Source organism: Rhipicephalus microplus, chromosome 4 (assembly GCF_043290135.1).
Source record: "Rhipicephalus microplus isolate Deutch F79 chromosome 4, USDA_Rmic, whole genome shotgun sequence".
In the NCBI taxonomy this organism is placed as follows: Eukaryota; Metazoa; Arthropoda; class Arachnida; order Ixodida; family Ixodidae; genus Rhipicephalus; species Rhipicephalus microplus.
Window position 1 is genome coordinate 8,763,295 of NC_134703.1, and position 20,441 is coordinate 8,783,735.

Here is a 20,441-nt window from a genome sequence, read left to right on the forward strand (position 1 = left end):
AGATGCCCAGAAAGAACAGAAAAAGGTCGCGTATCTTTTGGATCAAATAGAATGTGACGGAAGAAAGCATTCAGTGTACCCAGACAATTTTGTAAGGTGGATGTGGTATGCCGCTTTCTGTCACGAAGAGGCTACGATCATGCGCGCACTTCGGGGCTTGTGACACTGCCAGCAAAGTGCACTTTTCATAAGTGTATAGGTTCAAACCCAGCATCATCAGGTATGAGCAATGCCATAAACCATTTGTGCGTCTTCAATTAATAAGAAACTTCTTTTTCACCGCGTGGTGAGTAAAGAAGCGCTGTACGGAGCGGCGGTAGATGGCAGGGTCGCAGTGCCCCCCTTAAAGGAGTGGCGAGAGGCCTGTACTACGGCCGTTGCGAAGGCTGTAAGAAGAAAGCACGCAGGCGAAGCGTAGCCCGGCCATGTAGGTGGCTACCTACAACTACATACATCGAGGATGCATGACCCACGGTTAGGGAGCTTCACCCCTGAAAAATGCTCCCGCTGCACAACCGTTCACTGGCCAACCCCTATATATAGGCTCTAGATCTCGACCTCCAAGGTAGTGCCAATGAGAGATTTCTTCTGTGCAGTGTTGAACAATAGAAATTCGTGGCGTGCACGTTAACTAAAAGTAAACTGCTGTTCTCTGTGTCCAATCCGAGTCTTCTGTCTCATTGCCATTCGCTCTGATTGAAATTTTCCAGTAGGAAACACTGGTCCATCCCTCCGTGATTTACTGCCTCCCCAGGTTTTTCTCCTGCACAACGCCGCGTCAATGAGCGTTAACGCTGCCGCCAGTGTAAGCGTTAGCGACCGCTCTTTCGCATCTACACATGGTTGCCTTTAGCAGGAGATGGTTTAATTTTTATTTCATTTTATATGCTTCCAAAAGTGTTTTCGATTTTGCTTTATTTCACTTTCGATTGTTTTAAAATACGCTGAATTCATTTGGGATGTGGCATTATTTACATCATACGTCACCAGCTTCAGCTTGCACCAATTCTTTTTCGAAGGGCTCTTTGCCTACGCTTGACTCAACATCGAGGTATTATTTAAATCAAGGCTTACTTTCATTACGTCTCTTAGTCAGTACGCATAATGGAAGAAAATGGTTTCACATCTCGAAATGCTTGTCTTAAAACAGAATTCTACACTCTTCTATAACCTATACTCCGCAAGACGCTCGCTGGATTCCGTGCCGATCGGTTGTGCCCTCGCGATCTCCGACGACAGCGCAGCTCTGGCCAACTAGACTTGCTCTACGCCTTCTCCTGACGCCGACAAGAGCTCTCGCAAGTGGGGCCCCGTTCTAGAATTCCTGTGATCGTGTTTCCATCTTTCCTATCTCTCCTATCCTCTCTATATGTCCTAACAATAAATCACATTACGCTGCTAAAGAAATGTGCACACTATGGATTTCGAGGTGTTTTCTTACAACTCATTGAATCATACCTAATGTTTCGGCAGCAGGAAGTAGTCGTCGGCAATTGTACCTCCAATTTACTAAAGATTTCAGCGGGTGTACCACAAGGTAGCATATTAGGGCCTCTGCTTTTTGTATATACATAAATAATATTGTAAAAATTGACACGTCTGTAAAATGTATTATATACGCTGATGATACAACCTTGCTTCTTACTGCTGAAAATTATACAAACTTAATTAATGACGCAAATGAGGTACTGGCGAAGTTGGCCACGTGGACATGCGTTAACTGTTTAAAACTTAACACATCAAAAACAAAAGCTGTATATTTCAGGCCGAAAAATAAACAAACCCCTTGTCGTGTCCCATTAAAACTTGGCAGTTCAGAACTTGAGATAGTACAGCCTATTAAGTGTCCGGGAATAATTTTCGATCAACACATGTCTTGGAACGCACACACTGAAAAACTATGTGGCACTATATCAAGGATTTCGGGCATATTATCCCGGGTGCGTTTCTCGCTACCTAAGGCAGTTAAACTTGTCATCTATAAATCCCTGTTTTTATCTCACGTCAACTACTGTCATCTGGTTTGGGGTACGACAACTCCAACAAATATCCGAAAACTGCATGTCATACAGAAAAGGGCTGTTCGTGCCGTTGCAAATGCTCCATATCACAGTCACACCACTCCCATATTTCACGACATGAAGCTGCTACCTCTACCTGAATACTACCGCGCAATGCTTGTGAAACGCTACCAGGCAGGATTAAAAGGCGACAACCTTTTAGGAACCATTGCCAACCTAAACCACCGCAAAGTTCTTTATAACACGCGTTTCAATCACACATGGCTTATCCCGCGCACGCGCACTAACTACGGCAAAGAAATGCTGCGCTTCCTCCTGCCGTTTCACTTGAATGCCATATCGTCTTCCATTTGAGTGACTGTTCTGATTGTAAGTGTAGTAAGCGTATGGGCACATGCCCCATATTTTTTTTTTTTACTTTGGTGCTAATCTTGCGATCTTCTTTTCTTGCATCGTTACACTCTCTTATTGATATCGTATGTGTGAGGAAATAATTACGGTCATTTTTTTGAGTTTATTACTTTTCAATCTTCATGCTTTATTATGCTTATGCTTCATTATGCTTATGCTTATTATACTTTATGCTTTATGCTTGCTCAAATTTTTGTACATTGTCACTGCAATAAAAGTGTTGCCTATGCTGCCCATTTGTAAGGGGTCGTGGTCCCAGTCAAGCCCATTAGAGGCTTTTTGACCACGGCCCTCAGCATCCCGAATGTTGAAATAAATAAATAAAAAAAACTCACTGAGTTTGCGCATCTTTCTCTATATATATACCTTTAATCTTATCCTTTTAATCCCTCCTCACCCCCATTCCTTGTGAGCTACTGTTGAGGTGTCGCACCATGATGCAGACTGTTCCGGGGCTCACTTTTCTCTTCCTTTCTCTCTTAGAACCACTCCAGAGTTTTAAAAACGACGAACTATGCTTCCATAGAAGTTTTGATTTTGCTAATATACCAGCTTCGCATATACAGTTGCACTCTTCTCACTGTAAACACTTGCATACGGGTTATAAACACTTATATAAACACTTATATATTATAACCACTTGTATGTTTCAAATTTATTTATCTTAGCAGAACGTTGTGGTCACTTATCGCTGCAAATATTTTAATATATTCTACGATTTCTGGCATATTTGTAAAAAACTGATCCAGGATATGACTTCCTCCATTAGATTTCAAAACCGTCTGTCTTAATGAAACAGGCTCATAAATTTGGATATTTCAAATGTGAAACTCGGGGAACTTCCGGAAGCTATGTAGGCTGTACATTCCATTTGAGATCAGGCAGGTGAAAATACCCACCCACAAAGACATAATCAGAAGCAATTTTTGCAGTTGTAGCGATGACTTCACTCGATTTCTCAGCTGATCCAGTTGGCGGCCGGTAAAAGGAGCAGACCGATAGTGATTTAAATTTCAGCTGAGACCAGACTGCTTCACTCCCATCATATGTAATATTTAAGCGGATAGATGGTAGGCGCTGCTCTACCAAGATAAATACGCCACCTCTGTGGTATATGCTGTTCTTTCTATAACACGTAAAACTGCCAGGAAATAGTTCAGCGTTCGCTACATCTTCAGCGAGCCATGACTCAATTACGCTTTGTTTGACCATGCGCGCTAAGTTATCGAAAAGGTCATTTTTAATGCTCCGACAGTTGGTGATGATTCAAATGTGGGGTTTAACGTCCCAAAACCACCATATCCTTATGAGAGACGCCGTTGTGGAGGGCTCCGGAAATTTTGACCACCTGGGGTTCTTTAACGTCCACCCAAATTTGAGTACACGGGCTTACAACTTTTCCGCCTCCATCGGAAATGCAGCCGCCGCCTCCGGGATTCGATCCCATGACGTGCGGGTCTGCAGCCGAGGACCTTAGCCACTAGACCACCGCGGTGGGGCAATGCTCCAACAGGTGACTATCAAAAAGAAATGTGAGGTTAATAAGAGGTTTGTCACTTACACGAAACAACCTTGCCTGAAGGATCCTCATAGGTGTACTTGATGCCGTCTATGTAAATGGTGTCTTTTTTAAGTTGCACACGTGTGCCCTTGCCTTTGTTTGCCTGAGCAAACTGCCACAAAATTCGCCTTCTTTTTCGCGCTGTCTCAAAAAAGTCTTCCTATACACTGACACCTGAATCTTTTAAATGCTTGCTGTTTCTTAAAAAAGAACAGCTTTTCATTCAGTGACCTAAACCCTTCGATCACGGGACACGTTATTACTTTGAGAAATTTCCCACGCTGCTGTGCTTTTTCTATGATTTCGGCGTTAACTCTCAATTTCGTCGAGTATGCCGAATTCTTTCAGAAGCAATTCATATTGTTACCAAGATTCGTGGACACTTGTTGTATTAAATATGCCGTAGAGCACCAGGTTGTGCTGTCTGCTATGATATTCAAGATGATCGATCTTGTCTTAAAGTAACTGTATCACCCTATGCTCAGTATCATGGCGTGCAGTATACACTCAGTAATAGCGGCTTCTAAATTGGACAGCAATGACATTTTTTTTCCCACCTGCTGATGACACTCGTTCAGTGAAGTAATTTATAGCCTCTTTCTGTTCCACTTGATAGGTCAAAGTGGTATTAAGCTTTCGAATAGTTACGTTTAGGTACGAGCGTACATTACCATCAAGCATCAGAACATGTGATTATTATAACGGCTTCGTGGTCTAAAGCCGGCCACCTATTACACATAATGCAGCCATACACGAAAGCTACACGGACGCAAGGCACTTTATATTTTATCGACTAAATTGTAGTAGTTCAAGCTTTGAACTTCTCGAGGAACGTCATACAATAAAATGTACACATTAACTGGTTGAAATATGCACTAGGAACAGGATATCGCACTCAACATTAAATTCCAAGCTTGATGATTGATATGTGGGGTTTAACGTTCCAAAACCACCATATGATTATGAGAGACGCCGTAGTGGAGGGCTCCGGGAATTTCGACCACCTGGGGTTCTTTAACGTGCACCCAAATCTGAGCACGCGGGTGGGGCGAAAGGCCAAGCTTAAGGGTCCTCCAATTTTTGCTTAGTTTTGCAGAACTGCGCCTTAAATCGCTTTTGTGCTGATAGCTAAACAAAAATGCAATTGTGGATGAATATAGAGGATTGAAGTGAATATAAATGATTGAATATGGACATTCCCTGTTGTCTTCACTTCCTGCTGATATATGTACCTTGAGTCATTAGTACTCACATGTAACTTGTGCAAAAAAAAAAAAAACTTAAGAACCAGTTCATGTGAGCACAACGATTTGAGCGTGTAGTGTTATGCAACAAAGGAAAAAGTTAATAGGCAAAAACAGTGTTTTTCATTAGAATGTTCTAACGTGTAATAGATCATGGTTTCATCTTAAAAATTATGAAGTAGAAGTGATAAAATAAACACCAGTGAAACGAATTAGCACGCAGGGTAGCCTGTATAAACGTACAGCTTGTTCACGAAGCTTAACTCGGAGGAAGTCGAGCTTCGCTATGTGGTAGCAGTGGTGACAAATGGAACCGATTATCTAACGAAAAAGTGAGAGAAAGGGGAAAGTAGGTATCAGGTCTGAAACGCTTGTGGCAAGTTCCAGTATTACGAAAAAAAGAAAAAAAGAAACAAGAACGCGGCGTACAAAAACTGCGCAGCGAACTCCTTCCTACCTGGAAAACGCCGGACTCCCGTGAGTGATCCGGGACCCACGGGGTGGCGCCACTTTCTACGCCACCAAGGCGGGTCCCAAAATGAACGCGCTGCTCGATGCTCGAAGCAGCCCGGACTCTGAGGGCCGCAGCCACGGCTGACAGCCGCCTCCGGTGCCGCTGAGCATTCGCCGTCCCGCGCGGCGCGCTTGCCGACTTGGAAACATGCTGCTCCGTATGCAAGCACTCCTGGCTAGGCCGCGTTTCACCTGTGGCTAACTCACGAAAGGAATATGACGTCGATTGCCGGAGTGGCCGTCCGTATGACGGGCACATTGCTGCTTCTTGTTATCTCGATTTCTTGCCCCCGTGTTTTGTGTGAGGTGCTGCAGCACACTAAGATCGCGCTTCCTGGAGCTGCGTTAGCAACGAGGGAAGAGGCGCTCAAACTCAAAGGGCCGCACCGTCCACCCGAGCTATTGGTTCTCGCGCCGGATGACGACATGTTTCCGTACTCGTTGCACAAGGTCGTTCCCGCTGTGATGGTGGCCGTCGAGCACCTACAGCACAGCAGGAACCTGACACTCGTCGTCAATTACAACAACACCAACTGTTCGTCGTCGCACGGTCCACTACTGGCGTTCGACCACTACATCGCTGGAAAGGTGGACGTGTTCCTCGGGCCCACCTGCTCCTACGTGCTGGCGCCGGTGGCCCGCTACAGCGCCGAGTGGGACTTGCCCGTGCTCACGTCTTCCGGCCAGAACGACAACTTCGACATGAAACACCCAAACTACCGGCTGCTGACGCGCATGAACGGCTCTTTCACTCAGGTGGGGCAGCTTTTCATCGAGACGCTGCGTCGCTTCGGTTGGCAAGTGGTCGCCTTCCTGTTCCACGAGTTCCGCGAACGCACCAAGGGCCACTCGGATTGCTTCTTTAACCTGGCCGCCGTTTTCAACGCTCTCGGAGGTGGGCACATGTTTCACCAAAAGTTTGACGAAGAAGATCCCGGCCTGGAGCTCGAAACACTGATGCAACAAGTGGCACGTAACGCTAGAAGTGAGTACAGTTTCTTCATTCCTCGGAGGCAGACTTGCTCTGTGGTTATTACAAAGCTGTAGGCTATGCACCCTGCGTATAAAGGGGTAACTGGGAAGGTAAAGATTTGAGCAAAGTATGCAAGAGTAGGAAGTATGCACCAACAATGTGTATATTTTTATGAATCGTACCCCTCATATTTACAGCCGTTGTGCAAAAAGCTCATAATTGACGCCTTAATGTTTTTGCTGGTGAGTTCCAGTTCGAAAAAAGACGTGACAATTTGTCTCTACTTCAACTACGCACTTTGTAGAGTGGCATTAGTCCTACCGTATACTAGGGCCTGCTCTTAATGGAGAAGAGGAGGGCGAGGTCTCATTCTTTATCATGATTTTTTTTATAAGCAAATGTGTGTGCTTCCTGCCCGCGTGCCCATCGCGTACATATACAGATAAAGAAAAAAATATAAGCCCTGCCATGAAAAGGGAAGCGGTGGAGGAAAATCTGCTGTAGAGATTTGGGTATCCTGTAGTGCCGACTGCTTGCTTAGCCGTATACGTCGTATCTTTTCAAACATCTAGCACAGACAGGATCGATAAGTTAGACAGTCAGGAGACAAAAACCCAGTTTGGCGAGCGCACACAAAGAAAAAGGGAAGGACCGACAATCGCAAACTCTACCGACCTGGTTGTCTGTCTCGGTTCTCACAGACTACAATTTGCCTAAATATTATACCAACAAGATTAAAGGTAACAGAAGGCCACAGTTCTAGTATTTCAAGAGTCTCTTTCCAACGCATGTTTCGATTTTAATCCTAGAGTGAGCTTCTCATGCCTTCGAATGTCTTAATCGTGCCGGTAAATTTTGGGTTTTGTTAAAAACACTGTAACGAGTTTGTCTTCTGCAAAATTACTCGATATGATCGCCAACCATTCATACGTTCATTGCGCAGCTTCCGTATGGTCTCACCGATGAAAATCGCAGGGTTCTTGCGATGTAGATTTTTCTCCAATTGTGTCATGTTGTGTGTTTTTATATACCTATTTTTTTCCTGGTATAGTTTACTACAGTATACCGCCAATTTCGTCGAATATTTTTCTCTGCATTTTTTTTATTTCGGTGGCTAGAACACGTAGTTGAGGAGGAGCGTTATCTTATGATGGTGAACTAAAATTAAATAAGGATCAGGAAATGGTGACCACACTTTATCTGCAGTTCCTAGATATAAAAAATTCAAAACAAGTGACATACCTTCCCTACAGAAATTCTCGTATGACAAGTATGCCTCGAATCTTATAATCTTGTGTGGACACATATCAATCGTACGTGTTGTCGTATGAGCGTAAAAGATTATCGAATATGTGTCTCTTGTAATGCGACATCTTTCGGCAGGCAATATTGTATTCCTTTCGTAAGGTTTATTTGCGACTCGTCAGGGCATGTTTGCTTTCCCGAAAAAAAGACATATAACATTGATGTTCAGGTATATCTTTCATCAATTAGTTTAGAACTCAGCAGTGTGCTAAAGCTTTCTTTTAAAAACCACTAAGTACTCGATGGGCGCTTTATTAAAAACCTGTCGTTTCAAAAAAAAAGGGGGGGGGGGGAGGGCAGGTAAATGAGTATATATATATACATATATATATATCATCAGCAGACAAAGGTCTCTCCCATGTTCCGCCAGTTAACCCGGTCCTGTGCTTGCTGCTGCCAATTTATACCCGCAAACTTCTTAACCTCTTCTGCCCACCTAACCTTCTGTCTCCCCTTAACCCGCTTCCCTTCTCTGGGAATCCAGTTAGTTACTCTTAATGACCAGCGGTTAACCTGTCTACGCGCTACATGCCCGGCCCATGTCCATTTCTTTTTCTTTATTTCAACTATGATATCCTTAACCCCCGTTTGTCCCCCAATCCACTCTGCTCTCTTCTTGTCTCTTAAGGTTACACCTACCATTTTTCTTCCCATTGCTCGCTGTGTAGACCTCAATTTAAGCTGAACCCTTTTTGTAAGTCTGCAGGTTTCTGCTCCGTAGCTAAGTACCGGCAACATAAAGCTGTTATATACATTCCTCTTGAGGGATAGTGGCAATCTACCTGTCATAATTTGAGAGTGTTTGCCGAATGTGCTCCACCTTATTCTTATTCTTCTAGTTACTTCAATCTCGTGATTCGGCTCTGGGGTTATTACCTGCCCTAAGTAGACATAGTTTTTTACAACTTTAAGTACACTATTACCTATATCTAAGCTTTGCTCTTTTCCGAGGTTGTTGTACATTACTTTCGCTTTCTGCAGATTAATTTTAAGATCCACCTTTCTGCTCTCGTTGTCTAACTCCGTAATCATGAGTTGCGATTCGTCCCCTGAGTTACTCAGCAATGCAATGTCATCGGCGAAGCGCAGATCACTAAGGTATTCTCCGTTAACTCTTATCCCTAACTGTTCCCATTCTAGGCTTCTGAAAACCTCCTGTAATCACGCGGTAAATAGCATTGGGGAGATTGTGTCCCCCTGCCTTCCACCCTTCTTTATTGGTATTCTGTTGCTTTCTTTATGAAGCACTACGGTAGCAGTTGATCCCCTGTAGATTTCTTCCAGAATGTTTATATATACTTCATCTACGCCCTGATTCCGCAGTGTCTGCGGAATCAGGGCGTATATGTATATATATATATATATATATATATATATATATATATATATATATATATATATATATATATATATATATATATAGTGTGTGTGTGTGTGAGTGTGTGTGACGCTATGATGAACAGCAGACGTGGCCTGGTTCATACGCCATGTTTATTCTATTCTCCCTTCTTCCTCATATACTTCTAACTCCTAACCGTCGCTACCTTCTTACGTTACAGGACTCTCCCTCCCCCCGAAAGAATGCGTGTGTTGCATATTACAATGCATGATGAACAAGCAGTCTTAGAATACACAAAAAAATGTCCAAATGGGCTGTATTTCCACACCAGATTGAAGGTCCGTAAATTCGCACAAATATTTCACAGGAGAGGGCAGCAATCCGGGGTTAGTACAGCTCTGGTGGGCGAGGCTGACTGTTGCGTTCTGGAAAACACAAGTGCACCTTGAGCGTGGAAACTGATGATGACACTGCTTGTGTTCTTTCGAGGAATGAACGTGGTGTGGTGGCTTTGGAGCACCAGCAGCATAACTTGCGTAGGCGTCGTGATTTTTGTATTGATTGGTACACACGTGGCGCCACCCATTTGTGTGTTTGTTGACCGAGGTTGTTGCGGGGATTTCCGCGTCCTTTCGGAATACAGGGTGTTGGTTTACGCCTTTTCCGTCGACGTATGTCATGTTCTCTGAGCATTGATCTCTGCTGGAGAAAACTTACTCAGCGTCCATTGGGAAAACGTATGAGATTCGATGCTTTCTTTGTCTTTAGCGAGACATCTTGAAAATGGCGCTTTGGTTGAGTCGTTTGTAAACGTCTTTCTTTAAGTCGTGCGTGTTCTTCCGACGCCTGTAGTTGTCCATGTCGAATAACATGGCGCTCAACTTGGTCGATTTCATTGTGCTCGCCTTGCAGATGTTGCGAAAAGTGTTGAGGTGGCAGCCCTTTTGGAATATGACAATTCTTTTCTTGTCAACTTGACGTAGTGTTCAGTTGGTAGCTGTTGCAACGCTTTTCAGGCAGCGAAGTTTTTAAGGCATATTTGACTGAAGGAACATCAGAGGCGCCTGAAACAGCATTCATTACGTAAGCTTCTGGCACCAGACAACCTGTCAGAGTTGTTTCCAAGCCTCTTGTGTTTGGGCTTTCAGATGGATGCCCTCTCAATGGCGACACCACAACAGGCATGGTTTGGTAGAATTCTAGTTGGGAATGGCTGCCTTTTTGAGCAACGAACGATGCGAGTTCTTCTAGTGCATGAAACTGAATGGTAGATCCCGGGCTTGACTGACTATGCCCCGAGCTCCTCTGCTCTATTCCGACCATACTGAAAGTGCGAGACGTGAGGTGGGCGTTGTGAGCGACCGAAGATCCACGCGATGGAAAAGCAGGAGGTGGTTCAATGCGTGAAGACTGCTTTTGACTGTGACGACCGAGTGCGGTTGTCTCTGGATGGTGGGTTATATGCAAGTCTTCGTCGTAGTCATCATTGTATTCTTTAAACCAAACGATCATTTCTTGTTTTATCTTTTCCCATGACTCGTCGTTTTGAAATATGTGGCTGAGGTAGAATTTGAAGGCCTCACCAGAGACGTAGTCGGTAAACTTGGCGACCATCTCCCGTTCCAACCATGATGGAGCGGTAGCGTGGAGCTCGAACAGGTCGAACCAGTCCTGTACAGGTCCATCGTCCGCTGCTCCGGTGTACTTGGGGATGGGAAGGTCAGTCGATGATTCCGTCATGATGCTCGTCGATGTGTACTGCTAGGTGCTGGTTCGGTTGTTCATTTATGGTCAGGGTGTGTTGCGTAGAACCTTGTCGATCATGTACGACTGATGAAGGGGCTGGCAGGTCTCCATCCTGTCGTCTCGTGTGACGCTATGATGATCGGCAGACGTGGCCTGGCTCATACGCCATGTTTAGTCTCCCTTCTTCCTCATCTATTTCTAACTCCTAACCATCGCTACCTTCTCACGATATATATATATATATATATATATATATATATATATATATATATATATATATATATATATATATATATATATATATATATATATATAACCCCGGTCGTCCTATAGTGTCAGGCATTGGCACTGTCACCGAACTACTTTCAAGCTATGTCGATGGCCTGATTAGTATACTACCTCCAACTTGTCCATCCTATTTGAAGGACACTTCTAATTTCCTCGCTGACATCATCGACCTCAATATACCTGCTGACTCATTTCTGGTAACATTAGATGTTGCGTCATTTTATACTAATATTCCCCACAAAGACGGCATTCGTGCAGTAGTGGATGCTTTAACGACTCATCAAGTGACAAATATGTTGATAGCTGCACATTAGCCACATTATTAAAACTCATCCTGGAGCTTAACAATTTTCAATTCGGCGGTGTTCACTACGTACAAGTTAGGGGCACTTCACTGGGCACCAAAATTAGTCCAAATTACGCGAATATAATTATGGGCCAATTGGAAAATCATTTTCTTTCAACGTGCAGACTACAACCATACTACTACAAACGTTTTATAGACGACATTTTTTTTATCTGGCATAACGAAGAAGTGGAACTCATGACTTTATTTGCAGACTTTAACAAGGTTCATCCATCTATTTCATTGTCACAATTGTACTCGAAGGCATCCATCTGTTTCCTGGATGTAACAGTATCCCTTTGCGGCGAAAAATTATCTACTTAAGTATACAGAAAACTCACCGACGCTCACCGATACCTTCACTTCAAAAGCAGACATGTAAAACATTGTAAGACGAGTATACCCTACAGTCAAGCACTTCGTTTCAAAAGGCTTTGCTCTGAACACTCAGACTTTGTTGAAAACTGTGATAAGCTTCGTGATGCCCTAACTGTACAACAGTACCTGCCTCAGATTATCGACAACGCGATCATGCGCGCCGATGCAATGGACCGAAGAGCGCTTCTAAAATCAAATAAAGAACCTGCGCACCGGAAGCACAACAATTTAATTCTGACACATTCTCTGTCAATTCCAAATGCTAACGCGATCCTCAAAAAGCACTACAATATACTAATGCATCCCGGATCGTCCACGAGCAGTTTACCGCCGATCGACAAACCTACAAGACATACTTACGTCATCCAAAACATCAACGCCAGCCCATGTGGGGTGTCACCCATGTAACAAGGCACGCTGCAAGGTGTGCTCCCACATGACCACGTCGCGTATTGTTAAGAGCTCTGCGTCAAACTTCACTCTCTGTATAAAAGGCAATTTCGACTGCGACATGAGCAATGCAGCTACTTGCTTCAATGTTCATTGTGTGACCTCCATTATATTGGTCAAACGGAAACAGCTTTCAGGTTGCGCTTCAATAATCACAAGTCACACGTCTTATGCCTGCCTAGCCTTCCCCTGTCCAAACACCTCGCTACCTCAGGCCACTCTTTCGGCAACATAACTGCCACAATACTCGAATCTGGTTTTAAATCGCACTACGAAAAGGATGTTCGTGAATCTTTTCTTATTCATAAACTTAACGCCATAGCGTCTGGAATAAACGAGAACCCAGGGAAGCTTACGTTTTTACCAGCAAAACAGATAAATCAACCGCCGTAGCCCACATACACGTTTGTTCAAGGCCGTGATTACCTTGCGGTGTCATTGGTGACACATTAGTTAGTTGACCAGAACGCATGCACACTCTGTTACCACATTGTGATATCAATGGTGATATTATGCTCATGTATATTTCATTGACAACGAACGTAACTTAACATGACATTGCCTTCTTTTATTGTTTCTATTCATTCACAAATGTTGCGATATCACAAGTGTCCGTCATATTATTTGTATCTATGTTTTCAAGTCACCTTGCCCTACCATATTCTGTATAGTGCACTGCTGCTCCGCTATCAACAAAATGCTGCGCATGTCTGAATATCTTTTTGTTAACATGTATGTCAATATTGCTAAGAGTGATTATTCACAATTGGGGCCCCCATGCTATGTCCTTAAGAAGTGCGCGTTAGTGTAATATGCACGTATGCCCTGACGAAGCCGGTCCCCGGCCGTAACGTTGGCAATAAAGCATCGTTTTTCGTTTGCTCGTTCGCTTCTTCTGGTGACTTATAACTCGACCCAAATCCAAGAAGACTTTCAGGAAATATAATTTTATATATATATATATATATATATATATATATATATATATATATATATATATATATATATATATATATATATATATATATATATATATATATATATATATATATATATATATATATATATATATATGCCCCGCCGCGGTGGTCTAGTGGTTAAGGTACTCGGCTGCTGACCCGCAGGGCGCGGGTTCGAATCCCGGCTGCGGCGGCTGCATTACCGATGGAGGCGGAAATGTTGTAGGCCCGTGTACTCAGATTTGTTGTCATATTTGCTGTCATATGTTATTGTTGTCATTTGTTGTCAGATTTGTTGTGTGCTCAGTTGTCAACAAGGATAAATATATTTGAACACGTGAACGTGAACAGGAATGATATAATTACGGGACCAAACAGAGTATCTAAAAGGACTTCCCAAACGAACCTAGTACTAACATACTCCTCATCAGCGCCACCAATCAACAAAATACTTCCCCGCCATTTCAACATAATCAGGCAAAGCAAACGACCAACTTCTACTTTCGCGGAGCCACCTCACGTGGTGTACCGCAGGGATAAAAACCTGAAGGACATTCTTGTCAGAGCAAAAATAAACACCCGCAAAATTTAATCAGGGTGCCAACCCTGCGGAAAAGCTCGATGCAAGGTATGCCCACAGATGGTCACAACACGTGAATCCAAAGCGAACTTCTCGGATTTCAAATTCTGCATAACTGAAAGCCTTAACTGTGACTCCAGTAACGTAATATACATGCTACATTGCAACATCTGCGGACATGAATAGATCGGCCAAACAGACACGCCATTTCGGCTGCGGTTCAATAATTACCGGTACCACGCCACTTCACTGCCGAAGCTACCTTTATCTAGACATCTGCGCCTGCCAAACCACAGTTTTGAAAATATCAGCGTAACTCTTTTGCAGTCCGGTTTCTCAAACAGGCGCGAGCGCGAACAGCGTAAGGCATATTTTATTTTCAAATTTCGAACAATAGTAGCCGCCATCAACGAGGACCTCGGAAGACTTTCCTGCCTCCGAGAAGTAATTGGTGACAAAGATTGATAGCTGGAGACCATGCTTGTTTTTTCTGACTGACTCGTACCTGTACACTGTCCCTTCTTTGTTTTTTCTTCTTTTTTTCTTTTTTTCTTTTTTTCACTTGCACATACAAAGTGTTTATGTTCGCCTACCACTTGATGACCATTAAAGGGAAACGGACGAAGTTGAAAGGTAAAGAGCCGACCGACCCATTAAGAGGAAACCCTTTCCTTACGCACGCCGTCACGGACCCCTCCTGCCACCGCGGTGACAATCTTGGGTGGCCCGACACACGCCGAGAACTGACCAGCACGGGATAAGAACCAGATGTGGACGTACACGGACATTTGGTTTTGTTCTAAGTGTTGACAGTCGTTCTTCCTCTTTTTTACCTTCCTTTTTCTTTTTCTTTTTCTCTTCTTTTTTTTCTTTTCATCTTTTTTATTCTCTCTTTTTCTTTCTTTTTTTTGGTTCTCTCTCACTCTCGCAAACATGTTTCAAGGCGAGAGGTACGCGGCACCAACGAAGTTTGGAAGTTCATGTTGGTATAACTCATCCCCTGATGAAGGGAGGACCCCTCCCAAAACTGTTGAGAAATAAATATATTTATCCTTGTTGACAACGCTCCCGTTGTGCCATATCCTATATATACATACATATATATATATATATATATATATATATATATATATATATATATATATATATATATATATATATATATATATATATATATATATATATATATATATGCTCTGTGATAGCTCTAACCAGTGAGCTATCACAGAGCATCGAACGCGTAATTCGAAGGTCGTAGGTTCGATTCCTGCTCACAGTTGGTAATTTTTTCATCCACTTTTCTTTCTTCTTTCTTCTTATTTACATTCCATTGGTTCTAATAACTTCCCCTGTACATTCCTTGGCATTACTGTCTGTTATATCTCATTAATATTGTGTTAAAACACGGAAAAACGAGCCCTTAGGTATACACTTCTTTCCCTTATATATATATATATATATATATATATATATATATAGTCCAGTAGATCCTCCGTGAGCGGTCACAACGTGGTTTATTTCGACGTATCGGCCTAGAGTCTGGCCTTCATCAGGATTAAAGATACAGTTTGTTGGTGCTCAGCTTTCTACAATCTCAAATCAGAGGGCAAGGAAAGCGGAAAAAAGACAGAAAAGAAAAAAAGAAAAGGAAAAAGAAAAGAAAAAGATGAAAAAAGAGAAGAAGAGGAAAAAAAATAACATACAGTGGACTCCCCTCGAGCGCCCCCTTCCACTCTTCCCTCCACTTCTCCCTCATCTCTCTCCCCCTTCTCCCCTTCACCTTTCTGGTGTCAGCGGTCTGTGTAAGTTTCCTTTCACTAGCGCATTCCTCCCAGCCAGACGGCGCTTCCTGGCACTGGCGGTTGGGTGTGGGGCAAAAAAGAGCTTTTTTAGGAAGTTCTAAGCTTTAACTACTCGGAGTCCCGTAAACAATTCTTCGTAAAAGAGGGGGGTGCCGCGTATTTGTGGCAGAGGCTGGTAAGCGGGCATTTTAGGAAGTTTTAAGTTTTTAACTACTCGGCGCCCTGTCAACATTTCGTCGTAAAAAGAGGGGTGCCCCGTATTGCGGTAGAGGCTGGTAAGCGGGCGCAATGCGAATTCCTTACCCGCTTCTGGATTGCGCGTGTAGTGGGGGCCTCCCGGCTGTCTACAGGGTTGCTGTTGGGCATGTCATGCATGGCACAATTGATTGGGTAGTAAAATAAAACAGAAAACAGACGACAGCTGCACTTAGGAAGAGTAGTTACACTTGGAAATTTTTGGGTTGTTTAGTTCTCTTCGCAGCTGCAGTGCCGTGAACTCAGTTACTATTTTCATTGTTGCCGTTATTGTTTTCTAATGCTTTAATTGCTGCAAGTGTACCAGGATTCTCATTTATTCCTCTGTCGAGGGTGTTAAATCGGTGGATAAGGTATGACTCTCGTTGTTCACGTTCTCGATTTCATTTAAATCCCGTCTCTAAGAGCGTTACTGATAGTTTGTCGAATGCATGGTCGGGAAGATTGAGATGTTTTGATAGAGGTAGACTTGGGGCTGATTTCGCATGGGCTCTGTGATTATTGAAGCGAATCCTAAATGGTGTTTCTGTTTGTCCGATGTACTGCATACCACACACGTTGCATTCGAGTAGGTATACCACATTAGAGAAATCGCATGTTAGGTTTTCTCGTATGTTAATCGAAAACTTGGATTGCGTGCTGATTGCTTTGTCTGTTTCTCGCATCGCCTTACATACAAGACATCGTGGCTTTAAACAAGGGCGGCATGAATTATTGGGGGGTGATGTGTTAATTTGGGACTGGACAAGGGTGTCTTTGAGGTTACGTGGTCGTCGGTAAACGACGCCTGGAGCGGATTGGAATGCGCGTTTCACACGTTCACTTTGTTCCAGAATGTTGTAATGTCGTTTAGGGATTTTGTTTACATTGGGGAAGTTTGTGCTGTAAGTCAAGCAGAGGTTTGTTCGTTGTGGGTCTTCTCGTGGTGGTCGCTTCATAAGTAAGTCTTCACGCTTTAGTTTTCTCGCTTTTTGAACAGCGTCATTAATTACATGTGGGGGGTATTTTTGTTTCTCGATCATAAGTTTTAGCCTCTGTGAGCTCGTGTTAAAGTCAGCGTCTCTAGAGCAGATTCGCTTAAACCGGTAAGCCTGGCTGTATGGAATACTGTTTTTGCAGTGGCGTGGGTTATCGCTTTGGTAATGGAGGTATTGTTGTCGATCCCTTGGTTTGCGATATAGGGTTGTAGAGAGCTTCTCTTCTTCTATCGTTATGGTAACATCAAGAAAATTTACGGTAACTTGCGAATATGTGTGTGTGATGATGATGATGATGATGATGATGATATGTGGGGTTTAACGTCCCAAAACCACTATATGATTATGAGAGACGCCGTAGTGGAGGACTCCGGAAATTTAGACCACCTGGGGTTCTTTAACGTGCACCCAAATCTGAATATGTGTGTGTGAAGTGTATGTTCGGATGTACAGCATTGTAAGTGTCGATAAAGCTGAGAAGTTCGTCCTCGCTGTGGGTCCAAATAAGAAAGATGTCGTCTATGTATCTTCTGTATAACATTGGTTTCAGGGAACATTGTGCAAGAAATTCAGATTCTAGCTTTCCCATTTTGTCCCAATTTGGGAGTGGACCCTTGTCCACTCCCAAATTAACACATCACCCCCCAATAATTCATGCCGCCGTTGTTTAGAGCCACGATGTCTTGTATGTAAGGCGATGCGAGAAACAGACAAAACAACCAGCACGCAATCCAAGTTTTCGATTAACATACGAGGAAACCTAACATGCGATTCCTCTAATGTGGTATACCTACTCGAATGCAACGTGTGTGGTATGCAGTACATCGGACAAACAGAAACACCATTTAGGATTCGCTTCAATAATCACAGAGCCCATGCGAAATCAGCCCCAAGTCTACCTCTATCAAAACATCTCAATCTTCCCGACCATGCATTCGACAAACTATCAGTAACGCTCTTAGAGACGGGATTTAAATGAAATCGAGAACGTGAACAACGAGAGTCATACCTTATCCACCGATTTAACACCCTCGACAGAGGAATAAATGAGAATCCTGGTACACTTGCAGCAATTAAAGCATTAGAAAACAATAACGGCAACAATGAAAATAGTAACTGAGTTCACGGCACTGCAGCTGCGAAGAGAACTGAACAACCCAAAAATTTCCAAGTGTAACTACTCTTCCTAAGTGCAGCTGTCGTCTGTTTTCTGTTTTATTCTACTACCCAATCAATTGTGCCATGCATGACATGCCCAACAGCAACCCTGTGCACAGCCGGGAGGCCCCCACTACACGCGTAATCCAGAAGCGGGTAAGGAATTCGCATTGCGCCCGCTTACGAGCCTCTACCGCAATACGGGGCACCCCCCTTTTTACGACGTAATGTTGACAGGGCGCCGAGTAGTTAAAGGCTTAGAACTTCTTAAAATGCCTGCTTACCAGCCTCTGCCACAATACGCGGCACCCCTCTTTCTACGACGAATTGTTTACGGGACTACGAGTAGTTAAAGGCTTAGAACTTCCTAAAAAAGCTCTTCTTTGCGCCACACCGAACCGCCAGTGCCAGGAAGCGCCGTCTGGCCGGGAGGAATGCGTTAGTGAAAGGAAACATACACAGACGGCTGACATCAGAAAGGTGAAGGGGGGAAGGGGGAGAGAGATGAGGGGGGAAGTTGAGGGAAGAGTGGAAGGGGGTCGCCCGAGGGGAGTCCACCGTATATATTTTTCTCTTCTTCTCTTTTTTCTTTTTCTTTTCTTTTTCTTTTTACTTTTTTTTTCTTTTTTCTTTTCTGTCTTTTTTCCTCTTTCCTTGCCCACTGAGTTGAGATTGTATAAAGCTGAGCACCAGCAAACTGTATGTTTAATTCTGATGAAGGCCAGACTCTAGGCCGAAACGTCGAAATAAACCACGTTGTGACCGCTCACGGAGGATCTACTGGTCTATATGCAACGCTACGGCCACTCAACCACCATGCCTGCCTATATATATATATATATATATATATATATATATATATATATATATATATATATATATATAGTGGGCATTCGTCATGCACTTCTCATATATTCATTATCATAATCATTATCATCCGTCTGGGTCTCCGTTCTCATCTTCACAGGGTGTCACCACTATCATCATCGGACGCGTGCGCGCTTGGTCTCAGACTGCCCGTTCGCTGCTGAGCCCTTGGGCTGATTAAACACTATCTCAACCCAGACGTCATACGTGGTGGAGGTGGATGTTTGATCCTCGGTACTCTCCAACGTCGCTCGACTCCCTGGAGCTGCGTTCAGGCCTCCGATTGCCCCACTGTCTGGCAGCATGTCACAGAACGAGCCTGCCGGCGCTGCTGCCATCGCTGCTGCCATCGCTGCTGTCATCTCTCCACCGCGTCTTCAGCCGCGCCTCCTGTTTACGTACACAACCACCTGTTTCTCGCCCCATATCAACCTACGATCAAGTAGCTGCCGCGCCTCGGAACAACGTACACGTGACATTGCCGCAACCATCCTATGCGTAGGTTGCTACCTCTCCCACGGTCAACTGCTGTTCGATGCCACATGACCCTTCTTCGGTCCACCTGAGCGCGCTATCTGCAGGTGCCTATAACGCCTTCTACTCCCCACCCTGGCGCTCGTCCCGCCCGGTCCGCTATTACTGCGGCTATCGCGGCCACATATCTCGTTTCTGCCGAAAGCGCCAGAGTGATGAGCATCGGGGTTACAACGTGCGTGAACGGGATTGGTCTACCGGGGCCTCTTATTAAGGTCAGCGTTATTCGTCTTCTCCGCACCGGTCTCCATCGCCACCGGCATCGAGTGCATGGCGGAACAGCCGGAACACGAGACGCCGCTCGCCTTCGCCCTTGTGCTTTTCGTACAGCCCGCGTTTTTATTGATGGTATCCGCCATCACATTCAGTTTGCCGTTCTGACTGACTGCTCTCACCAAATAATTTCAGGATGGGATTTTCTTTCATTTGCCTCTGCGGCAATTGGCTTTGGCCAACGCGTCATCCACCTCACTGACGCGGACTGCAAGCTCAATGACGACACCCCGAGGCCACTTCGTTTGACAGCTGCGGAGGATACCAAATTACCACCAGGTCAAGAGCGAATTGTAACTAACTATTACCTCCAAAGACATCGACAATAGCGACGTCTTGGTCTCACCAACTATTAGTTGCGTCGGTAAAGGCATCGTTCTCGCTTCCGGAGTAGTTCGTTTTCTCAGTCGTTCCGCACTTGTCACTGCCGTGAATACATCTAAAAAATTCTACTTCCTCAG

At 44.0% G+C, this 20,441-nt stretch overlaps 1 protein-coding gene across 1 annotated transcript in view; it reads left to right on the forward strand.

Moving 5' to 3' along the window:
• Window positions 1–5,824: 5,824 nt before the first annotated feature.
• LOC119171523 (atrial natriuretic peptide receptor 1) overlaps window positions 5,825–20,441 on the forward strand; it is a 770,478-nt gene continuing 755,861 nt past the window's right edge. The window contains exon 1 of the mRNA XM_075892139.1: window positions 5,825–6,735. Within this exon, the coding sequence (XP_075748254.1) occupies window positions 5,967–6,735 (769 nt within the window). The 5' untranslated portion in view covers window positions 5,825–5,966. The remainder of the gene's footprint in view (window positions 6,736–20,441) is intronic.